Raw genomic sequence first — 12,265 nt, forward strand, 5'->3', positions numbered from 1 at the left:
GTGGACGAAAGGCCTGGGAAATATCGGGCGAACTATGAGCAGTGTCGCGAGAGCCGAGGCGCCGTCGGGCCCATCAATGTGTCATCGGTCTTTTCAAGTGCATAGTTTCGTGGAAAAGACCTACGTGACCCTGGCTACGAGCGTCTGCAGACCACGTGTGCGGTGGGCCTAGGAAAAGGACAATAGAATGGGACAACGGACAGAGTGTGCGAGTCGAGAAACAGAGTGCGAGTCGAGGAGCCGAGTGCGAGTCGAGCGGAGACGGAGTTTGCGAGTGGCGTTGCCGAGAGAGAGTGTGGATTGCGCTGTTTTCTGTACGTTTGGTATGAATAGTTCAAGTTAAGCCACAATCGTCTTTTCTGTCTGATTAACATCTCTATTGTCCACTTTTTGTAAACATATTACATCACGATATTACATTTATTTTTACGTTTGACTTCTTCTTCTCTTTTAATTTCGCTGTAGTTGTTTGCCGTTAGAACCGAAACTCAATTCATTTACTACGATGGATTCTGTTATCACGATTTTCTTGCCTTTTGAGTTTAATAATCGAGGATGATTCTAACGATCCTCTCTGCGTGGAACTCGTGTGATTTCGCAAGTCTTGCCCAAAGACGGGTAATATTTTACCAACAGTGGGAGGAGGAATGCGAAGATCAGCGGATGTTTCAGTAGCTGAAAACACCGTTCGCACAAGCCGACACAGCGGACAACTCCTTTGTTTAAAGTTTAAACAATGATTCTATCTTCAAAACCGTTCACGAAAATAAAACGAGATCAATGACAAGAAGTTCTAATTCAATTCTCGAGGGCAACGAGATTATCAGAGAAGAAGGAAATTTTCAAAATTAATTTTCTTACCTTGAGGAGTAGGTGCTGTCTGGTGCCATTACCTCAGCCGCTCCGGTGGTCGTCGTAGTTTTTGTTGGGTTTATTATTTGAACTCGAATATAGTTTATTATCAACTCTTACTTTATTTATCTATTTTAATACAGACTGAGCAATTTACTAACTGGATTAATACCGCAATTACAATGCGCGTTTGTGTCTAAACGATGAAATGAGGACTTCAAAGATAAAATTTTCTTTTTACTTAGTCGCGACTCTCTTTTCTTTACCGAAAAACTAAAGACCCCGAAACGCAAAATACAATACAAAATTTCTAAACGCAGTGATGAACGCAAAGAATAATGAGCCGTAATAACAAACGATCGCAAGAATTATGAACAAACTAATGAACGCTGCGCTATGTTGCTACGCTTATTTATAATGCCATCCCCCACGGGGTGGTGGTCCGCTGGGGGTACGCTTCCGTGGGAATGGGGATGTTGCAGTTTGGGCTTCTTGGAATCGTACGTGACAAAATGTAAATTCCGTATTTCGACTTAGTTTCTATCAGTCCTGTGTTTCTGCTGAGCTAGCGTCTAGGAGATTTGAAGCATTCCACGCTGATCTAGTCCGTTCCGCGAGAAACTTCCACGTGCTGTACCGTGGGAATTACCGGTGTTTCTTCGGCGCGTGGAAGGGCTGGTGGCTGCAGCATCATTATCATTTCAATGTTTGCTCGGGCAACACGCGCAACTCCGCTGCTCTCCCACAACAAGGACCTCCTTCGTTGAGTTATTTTTCGTAAGTTTGGATATTCCCATATTATGGTTGTTTTGTGATCTTAATGTTTTTTCCCTTTTTGTTGTTCCCCTGGGCTTCGGTGATCGACGTTCGGACAATGTTTGCGGAGGCATTTCCATCAGAGATTCCTTTCCAGACTTCCCTGGTACGTATTTAGTCTTGTTTTTAGTCTGCTTGATTCGTTCTGTTTCGTTTTATTTAGAATATACCGTGTTGTTCTCAGCCCAAGCGAAAGAGGGATTCCGAAGAACCCATGGGCGACTCGGGAGGATCCATCAAACGCATGCGGCCCTGTGATAAACCACGAGTATCAGAGTGGTTGGAGGAACTATTCAACATTGGTGCCGAGGCCGTGTCGAAATTCGGCTTTGACGATTCGGTTACTTTCGACGAGAATTTCTTCGATGCAGAGACCGTCGTATTGGAGAGGGAACCCCCTCTGGTTGAAATCGTTGATACCGATCGTTGCGTGAAAGTTCGTTTTGCGAATGAAATTCCCGAAGAGGTTTTGGAGGCACATCTTCGTCACCATGCTTCTGGGAGAAAGGGAATTTCCCCTGTATGCGTGTATGTATTGGTGTATGCGTGAGTTCAGCGAACTTTATCCCGGAGCTCCTTGCTTCGATTTTGATTTAGTGTAGCTGCTTCAATTTCGTTGGTTCGCTGTTTGATGTTCCATATTATTATTAATTTTTTGGTATATTTTGTTTTGTGTTCAATATATATATATATTTTAAATGTGATAGTGTTAGGTTATCTATTTTACGTTTGTTATTATTTTTTTTTAATTTTATATTGCCCCCTTTTTAATTAATTATATATATATATTTTTACATTTGTAGTTGCGCATAAAATTTATTAAAGAAAAGTGTTAACAATGTGTTTTCTTGATTTGTTTCTCGCGCCTGACTACCATTAATCCCTAATATTCCTGTCGCCATGACGCGTGTAAATCCAACATAGCCGCTCATAAATGTAATCAGTAAAGTTTTTAGTGACGGGTCTTTAGTTTTGTTTGATATCGAAGTAATTTTTCGTCTGTCGCTCGTTTTTCCTTATTCTACCGCAATTAGAACATTTATTTATTAATATTGTTTTAAAGTGACAATAGTATAACTCGTGTGAATATACGTATATATATACATGTTTATGTTGTGTGTCACTTCAGTATGGCTAATGTTTTGTGATTCTTCGATTGCGTTATTTATTGTTTCGAGTAGTTTATTTTATAGAGTATTCGATAATATAAAACATATGCACTCACACACACACATATATATATATATATATATATATATATATATATATATATATATATATATATATATACGTATTTATATGCATAACTCTCTTGCCCATATAGTGTTCATACGAAATGAAATGTTAATTATTTATTTTATATTAATTTCTCTTAATAAGATAGAACACGCACACGCACACGTATATATGTATATATTTCTGGCAAAGTGATTTTCATTCAGATTCTTTAGTGATATAGTGTTGTGTATTTGAGGTTATGTGTCAATCATTTGATTTCATATATACATATATATCTTGTATTGTGACAACATAGTATTGAAGGTTTTGTTTCTAGATTATTGTGCGTTTAATGTGTGTTTACATATTTGTGTTTGATGATAGAATTTCTGTATGCAATTCCTCAAGTTGTTGCGGTGTTAATTATTTTGAGCGTTTGGGCTATCGACAGGTTGTCGCTTAGTCCCAAGTGTTGCGTTGTGTGTTCTATTTCTTTTGTAGATTATTAGTAGTAGTTTAGTTTAGAAAATAGATTGTTTATATGTTTATATAGAGACATGCATGTTTCTTAATTTAGTTCTTATTTTATAATTCTTTACGGCATGTAGGCTAGTTTTAAGTATTTATCTTAGGTTGTAGAATGCGCATACATTAGAATATAGATTATATATTTATATATAGACATGCATGTTTCTTAATTTAGTTCTTATTTTATAACTCTTTACCGGAATGTAGGCTAGTTTTAAGTATGTATCTTAAATTATTGATTTGAATTAATAATGTAGAATGCGCATATATTAGTAGTAGTTTAGAATATAGATTTTTTTTATATGTTTGTATAGAGACATGCATGTTTCGTAATGTAGTTCTTATTTTATAATTCTTTACCGGAATGTAGGCTAGCTTAGATTACTAATTTGATTTAGTAATGTAGAATGCGCACACATTAATAGTAGTTTAGTTTAGAATATAATTTATATATGTTTATATATAGACATGCATGTTTCGTACTGTAGTTCTTATTTTATAACTCTTTACCGGAATGTAGGCTAGTTTTAAGTAGGTATCTTAGATTACTGTTTGATAGAATGCGCACACATATATATATGTTTCTGACAATGTAACCTTTATTTCTTTAATAATACAATATTGTATGTTTTATGTATTCGTTAGACTATTAGTTTTTGACTTCATATATACTTATATTTCATAAATTGATAATATTGTATTTGTTGCATAGTATTGGAAGTACTGTCTCTAATATTTACTAGGTTATTACATGTTTGGCATATATGTTTATACTTATATGTAACTCTCCAAGATGATTGATTAAAATATATTTTGTATATACATGTATTCCTGGCGTTTCAATTATTTCCCCTTTTTGTAGTTATTCTTATTTGCTGGTTTATTTAGAATTGTGTGTATATGTATTTTGTTTATTGGTTGGATCCATTAGTCGCCCTCGTTTTGTTAATCCTTCCTTTCGTTTCGTAGTGCCGTGTGTTCGTTTGTGCATTCAAATCCTTATTCGCGCGTTTTGTATAGAGTGGTTTTCTTGTTCTTGTCACGGCGCATGCGGAGCGCGGGTCGTCACAGTCGAAACAATCCCAACAGCTCGCAAATCGCGATGATTTCGTCGATTTTGACGAAAAATAGCCGTCAATTCCTTCCCGCTGGAGATATTTCGACGTTTAAGCGCTCTTTTCACTCCCTCTTACACGCCAAATGCAAGGCACGACCGTATCAGCGTCGAAACAATCGCAACAGCTCGCAAATCGCGATGATTTCGTCAATTTTGACGAAAAATAGCCGTCATTTCCATCCCGCTGGAGATATTTCGACGTTTAAGCGCTCTTTTCACTCCGTCTTACACGCCAAATACAAGGCACAACAGTTTCAGCGTCGAAACAATCGCAACAGCTCGCAAATCGCGATGATTTCGTCGATTTTGACGAAAAATAGCCGTTATTTCCATCCCGCTGGAGATATTTAGACGTTTAAGCTCTCTTTTCACTCCCTCGTACAGTGCAAATGTAATGCACACCAGTATCAGCGACGAAGCAGGCCCAACAACTTGCAAATCGCGATGATTTCGTCGATTTTAACGAAAAATAGCCGTTATTTCTATCCGGCTGGAGATATTACGACGTTTAAGCGCTCTTTTCACTCCGTCTTACACGCCAAATGTAATGCTCACCAGTTTCAGCGACGAAATAAGCCCAACAACTTGCAAATCGCGATGATTACTTCGATTTTGACGAAAATTAGCCGTCATTTCTATCCCGCTGGAGATATTTCGACGTTTAAGCGCCCTTTTCACTCCGTCTTACACGCCAACTGTAATGCACGCCCGTTTCAGCGTCGAAACAAGCCGAACAGCTCGCAAGTCGCGATGATTTCGTCTATTTTGACGAGAACTAGACGTCATTTCCTTCCCGTTTGAGATATTTCGACGTCTAAGCGCTCATTTCACTGCGTTTTACACGCCAACTGTAATGCTCGCCCGTTTCAGCGTCGAAACAAGCCGAGCAGCTCGCAAATCGCGATGATTTCGTCGATTTTCACGAAAACTAACCGTCATTTCCCTCCCTTTTGAGATATTTCGACGTTTAGGCGCTCATTTTACTCCATTTTACACGCCAAATGTAATGCACGCTCGTTTCAGCGTGAAACCCGACATATATAATATAATTTATACATATATAATATATAATATAATACATATAATATATTTAGTAAATTGAAACTATTACATATAAGTCGAGCTGGTTGCATGTTTTTCGCAGACTTGTCGGAATTGATCACATTCTCTCATAGTCCACTTTCCTCGTTTCCTGCTTGCACATGGCCTGTACTACGTAAATGAGCTCAAGTTCCAACAGATACTTATGTAAAAGTCCGTAGTATAATAATAATAAGCTTCGGAATAATAAAACTGTTTTTAAGTATTAATCTTAAAATTGAATGTGTAATGTATGTAAGAGCTGCCCTGCAACAATGCGTTGAAGCCAATTGCACGACTAACGAATGTCTTCTAGGATGCTTTTAATGATAATGTTATATGCTTCTAAAGGGAAGCGTACGTCCAGTTTTGCTTCCTCTTCTCTGTATTAAAGTTATGCGAAATGTTATTTTTTCTGATATTTGAGGAGCTAAGAGTTGTCGATCCGTTAAAGTGACGCTAAATAATGTTTCTTCTGAGATTAGTATGTAATTTACTAACACTTTTTCTTGGGTTTCCGATAAAACTGCCCTGTAATCATTGAATTTTTTCCGAGCAGCTTCTGAAGCAGATGAAGCTTTTTTCACTATATCTTCCAAAGTAAACTGAGGCAGAGTCTTGGATGAATTTCAAAATTCGCTGAATGTGATTGATCGCCGGTCGCTTTACCCGAGCGAGATGTAGCCCTGGGATCGACCTTCCTCCCCTCGTTTGTCCAGTCGCTAGTCAGGGGCAGTTCCATATATAAGTATGTCGGAGATGAGCCTTCGTTTTGGAACTTCGGGAAAATCCCCTAACACCGTAATCTAGATTCCATCTTAGGCGTAATTAAACAATTCTCGTCATTCGATCCGATTGTATTTGTTTGAGATTTGTGTTAATGAGCTTGGGCTCGAGGCGACAGCCAGTCGCCGAACGTAGCCGCGGTCACGGGATGAACGCTTTGTCTGACAAAGGTATGGAGTAATTCTGTAGCTCTTCTTAAAAGAAATGTTTGTGGTGGCACGCGACAGTAAACATCCCAACGGTTTCTGTCCCGTGGCTCGCCACACGCAGACTCTATTCTTCGAGCAAGATTATTGCCAGATGTCGATGTGTCTCCGCAGTACATGTTCAGTTAGCCTGAGAGTCCGTTATAAATCTTAAGATTTAGCTAACTGAAGTCCTCTAAACAAACAGTCTTTGTCCCAACTACGAGAAGATAGAGGAGAGCTATTTTTCAACGAATGACGTCTCCCACTAGGAACTGACTTTCCCTCGAGGGCTGCTAGCATCTTTTTCTAATCTCCGATATGGAGATAGAGCAATTAGCAGCAACGCCAATTTCCCTTACTTTCTGAACGAAGGCTTTTCTCGACGAATCCGATGATCTCGTGTCCTTAGACACACCCCATTATAGTTTTCCTCTGTGGCATCATCGGGACGGGAAAGTCATTCTCTCTCGCGATCTCATCGACGAAAAGAGTAACCCCCTCGGTGTCCCACTCAGCGATTAAACCGTGTCTGGCTAGGAAAGGAATTTCGATGCCTATAATCAATCTTATCCAAAATATATACAAAGGTACCTATACAAGAATAAAAGCCAGAAATGGCAACATGGTCGATATTAAAATCCTCAGAGGTATTAAACAAGGCGACCCCTTGTCTCCTATATTGTTTAATCTGTGCATAGAACCGCTGCTGGAAGCGGTAGAAGAATCCACCGATAGGATCAATATAAGCTAGAATAATAAGATCCCCATTTTGGCCTTTGCTGATGACATTGCCCTATTGGGCAAAAATAGTAAAGATGCTCAGAAACAACTATCAATGTTCCAGGAATACCTGGAGGGCCTTGGGATGACTATGGTATCTCTGGAGAAAAAAGCCAAACATTCCAGGTGGTCTCAAAGAAGGACACCTGGAATGTGAGGGATCCAGAGATAGAAATTAATAATAAAAGGATACCCGCACCCGAGGAAGCCTTCAGGTATCTCGGCGCAAAAATTGGACCATGGAGAGGCCTACAGTGCGGCATTATTATACCAGAAATATTATGTACTATCAAAAGAGTGAGAAAACAATTGTTAAAACCAGGCCAGAAAATGGAGCTTCTGCTTAAATATATATTCCCTCGCTACATATATAACTTATTGATTAATCTACCTAGCGAGGGAGTTTTAAAATTTTGGACAATGAAGTCAGGCAGGAGGCCAAAGCAATTTTACATTTAACACCTTCTACGGAGGTTGGGTTCTTTTACACGCCCAAAAATAATGGTGGACTAGGGTTACCGAGGTTCGAACATCTTGCGAAACGCGGTACCCTTAAGAATGGAATAAATATGAAAAATTCACTAGATCCAGCAGCATCTAGTTTAATTAACGAGAGCACAGAATTAAAACTCAAAAAGATCGCTGTTACACTGGGCGACTCTCTGCCTGGCCCAGGTCACACACCGCGGGCCAGACGGACACAGATGTCCGCTTTTCCGTACGGCGTACCCTCAATAGCCTTAAGCACCCGTCATAGTCCGAGTAACTTGCCTGCTAAGGTCCTTCAGACCCAACAAATGCCCTTTTTAAATCAGTTTCTAAAGACTATTGTTTACTACGGCTTGACACGGGAAAGTTAGTTTTTCTCACGTACGATGCTTCCTACTAGCAACTTCTATCGAGGGCGGTTAAGACCCTTCCTAGTCCACCAACCTTCGTTTGTCCAATCCGAGGCAATGTATACTGCCCTCACTTCCTGACCTAAAATGGCATGAACAAATCCGATGGTCCCGTGCGCTAGACACACCCATCACTAGCTTTCCTCCGACACAGCATCGTCACTCAACTTCTCTTCTTCTACATCGCTGGAAAAGTCAACTACTAAGTCTAAAGCTAACGCCTAACATGGCAGTCTAAGCATAACGCGAGAGTCGGTTCTCGGGATTGTCGAACATACATTTCCTCCACTAATACATTAAATCCAATTATAAGAGCCCTGCTCTAACGTACATATCTATCTTATCTTCGTGCGATAAGTGATTATCTATTTATCTATGCTCAACAGTGTAATCTAAGTGTTGGAAATATATTATTTATAATTCTGTGAATCACAGTGTTATACAAACTCAATCACCCCTATTATCTCAACGGAAATCAGGGGATCGATCAATTCGTGGTGTCGATTGTTATAATCGTAACGGGAATTTACGACTCCCGTTGACGTCTCTCCTCGCGATTACGTCTCCCCGCGTAATGGTCGAATAAACAATCGCCAACTCCCTGAGGATTAATTGGCCCGCCACTTCTGCGGACATCGAAAAGGCCAAGAGGAGACTGAAAAACGAGCATATAAAACAATGGGCCGACTTGCGGAGTCAAGGCTACGGGGTGGCTGACTTCGCAAGGGAAAAACTTGGCAACGTGTGGTTCAAAGAGTACCACCTGTTGAAGCCGTCTCGCTTTATCGACGCTATTAGGTTGAGAACAAATACCTTTGGCACTAGAGTAGCTCTAGCAAGAGCTGACAAAAAGATCAACATAATGTGCAGGAGGTGTCATGCCCAGCCCGAGACCCTAGGGCACATTTTGCGGCTATGCCAGTATACAAAGGGCTTAAGAATTAAAAGGCATGACGAGGTAAAAACTCTCCTCGTCAAAAAGCTTCAGGACAAGAACGAAGTATTTGTTGAGCCTACTATTAAAATTAGGGAGAATCTATTTAAACCGGATTTCGTGGTGAAAAACGAGGAACGTCCGCTACGAGAATAGAGATTATCTCCAAAAGGCAGCCAAAGAAAAGGTCGACAAGTACTCGTCTTGTCTTAAAGAATTAAAGGAAAGATATGGCGTCGATGAAGGAGCCGTTCTGCCGGTGGTGCTTCGTAACAGAGGAGCTGTAACGTTTGAAACTATAAATAACTTGAAAATGATGGGGATTCCAAATAAGGATATAAAAACAATGATTTTAAACGTACTGAGAAGCTCCGTGGAGATGTGCAACATATTTTTAGATGAATAAAAGCATTCATTATTTATTTAATTTAATTTATTTATTTATTTATTTACTTTTATTTATTTATTTAATTTAATTTATTTATTTATTTTCTAATTGTACATATAAATTTAAAATGAAATAATTATTTATTTATTTATTAATGGTGGCTTTACTATTGACTACGTCAATTTTAAAGTTAACCTAAAATTTTAATCCTTACGAGGGGGTACTTCGGAAGTATGGGACCCCATTGGAGTTTCATAGGAGTAGTCCATAAGTTCATAAGCAGAATGCCGATATTAAACGGTGTGTTGCGGGGCCTTGGCGGGTCATGGGTACTCAGGGGTACCCAAGTCGCACTCCTACCTCCCAGTGGTATCGCCGGTAACATGCCCGCCGCATCAGCGTGAGGAATAGTCCCCCGGATGCAGTGTTTATCGGTCGCGGAAGCGCTGTGGCGGATTTATCCGCTTCGGAGGGGACCATGGCTGAAAACCCGGCTATATTCACGGACATGACTTTGAAAATTATGGTGCCGCTGATGGGAGACAGGGTTGCGTGTCCGGTCTGCGAGAAGAAGGAAGTTCACCTCTTCTTATGACACGAGCAGACCTGGACGGACACCTTAGCTTTCATCATGTAGATGCCCGAATACAATGGGAATGCGTCAATTGCCAACGGTGTTTTATGAAGCTTCATGAGGCAAGGTGTCATGTGCCAAAGTGTAAAGGCATCAGCTCGATAAATGAAGGATCATATAAATGTGAAACTTGCCCCATGAGCTTCGGCATCCAAAGAGGGTTACCCACTTATGAACGATATGCTCACTCTGCTGTCAGAAACGAAAAAAGAAGGGGAGCGGACCCCCCTAGTACAAGAATTTGGACGGCAGAAGAGGTCAATCTCCTGAAAGAGCTCAACGAATTGTATAAGAATCATAGATTTCCTAATGTTGAAATCAGTAAGATTGAGGAACAAATCAAGAAAAGAGGCAAACGGTTAAAATGAGTGGTGAGGAAGCAAGCTCTAAGAAGGTTATTCAAGAGACAGAGGGAGGGCGCGATCCCCTTGATTCGGCCAATGCGCCAGCATGGAGTGTTATTGAGGAGCTAGAAAGGGACTCAATTAGCGAATGGCGGCGTTGTCTGAAAGCAGAAATAGAGAAGGCTTCCGAAGTCCCACCTTCAACACAAAAGGTCTACAAAGAGTTGAAAAAGTTGTGGGACGATTTCAATGAAAATCATACGATTTTAGCGGCCAAAATAGATGAATATGTCGGCACGTGTCTGTAAAGAGCGCTATTAAAAAGGAACAAGAATGAGGAAAACAGGATCCCTAATCGTAAAACGTGCGATAGAATTGAAAAATGACAAAATAAAAATAAGAAAATAGAGAGGAATCAGAGGCGGCGCTATCTATACGCACGTTGCCAGGACATGTTCAAGCAATGTCCTAGGAAGTTAGGTGACATAGTAGTTACCGATGATTTGGCTTATTTAGCTCCTGCCAGACAACATCCTGAAGCAAGGGAGATAGAGACGCTATGTAAAGATTTATGGGGTAAAATGGGCCCATCAGATCCCCTTGTGGCGGATCGGCATCAATAGGACGCCGACAGGTCGAGGCATCAACGCTGCGCAACACCTCCCGGGCGATCCGCGGGTACCAACCGCCAACACTAGAGGGCTACGACGACAACGAGTCTGTCTATCTCGCTAGCGGTCGAATATACGGACGATTGATACAAATACCGCACCTAGCGAGACTCCCTCTACGTCTAAGGCAGGGACTACCGGGCATAGCCTTACTGACGAGTCCACCGGTAGTCCCGGGACGAAATGCAAAACTCTCTTTTCATCCGCCACACCCTTGTACCACAAGGATGTACTTCAGGAGGTCTTATGGAGGTCTATTTTCCTTCGATAATCGCTGAGGAAGTTAATGAGAGAATAAGGAAGGTAAGAAATAAAACAGCTGCAAGTCTGGATGGTTTGGAAAAGAAACATTTGTTAATTCCGGGTCTGCCTAATGTGCTAGCTTTGCTGTTTAATATTCTTTGTTATACCTCTCATTACCCGGAGTAGGTCCTATTCTAGCAAGAATTTTCTCTTCAACTCTCGAAGGAGATTAAGAAGGGGCATCGTGCAGAATTTAAGGCAAAAGGGCTTTACATCTGAAAATGGATATAAAATAAACGTGGAATCGTTCAATGCAGCTCTGAAACAAAGCAAACGAGATCAAGGAGATGTCTACGCCATAGTTGACATCTCCAAAGCATTCGACACGGTGCCCTACTCAGCGATTAAACCGTGTCTGGCTAGGAATGGAATCTCGACCCCTGATATCAATCTTATTTTAAATATGTACAAGTGTTCCAAGACTAAAATAAAAGCTAAAAATGGAACTGGGATCGAGATTGAAATCCTCAGGGGAGTTAAGAAAGGCGACCCTTTATCACCTTTATTATTCAACCTGTGCTTAGAACCGCTGCTGGAAGCGGTAGCAGAATCCACTGAAGGGATCAGTATCAGTATTGTAATATCGTAAAGTAATTTGAATTAGAGATCGGTTGAAATTAGAAAAAAACTGTGTACGTCGTCTTTCTGTTGTTCGTTTACATTTAAGGGCGCCTATGTGACTAAAGTCACCTAGTTCTTACAGAGATATGAGAAAAAGAACAAACAA

At 40.4% G+C, this 12,265-nt stretch overlaps 1 protein-coding gene across 1 annotated transcript; it reads left to right on the forward strand.

Annotated features, from left to right (window-relative positions):
* Positions 1-568: 568 nt before the first annotated feature.
* On the forward strand, positions 569-4,242 carry LOC143303556 (uncharacterized). Its single transcript, XM_076623965.1, has 3 exons — positions 569-1,629; positions 1,703-1,774; positions 1,853-4,242. Exons 2-3 carry the CDS (start codon positions 1,727-1,729, stop codon positions 2,216-2,218), a joined length of 414 nt encoding a protein of 137 aa, XP_076480080.1. The 5' UTR covers positions 569-1,629; positions 1,703-1,726; the 3' UTR covers positions 2,219-4,242.
* The last annotated feature ends 8,023 nt before the right edge of the window (positions 4,243-12,265 follow it).

The sequence above is a fragment of the Bombus vancouverensis genome, chromosome 13 (assembly GCF_051014615.1).
Source record: "Bombus vancouverensis nearcticus chromosome 13, iyBomVanc1_principal, whole genome shotgun sequence".
Classification (NCBI taxonomy): Eukaryota; Metazoa; Arthropoda; class Insecta; order Hymenoptera; family Apidae; genus Bombus; species Bombus vancouverensis.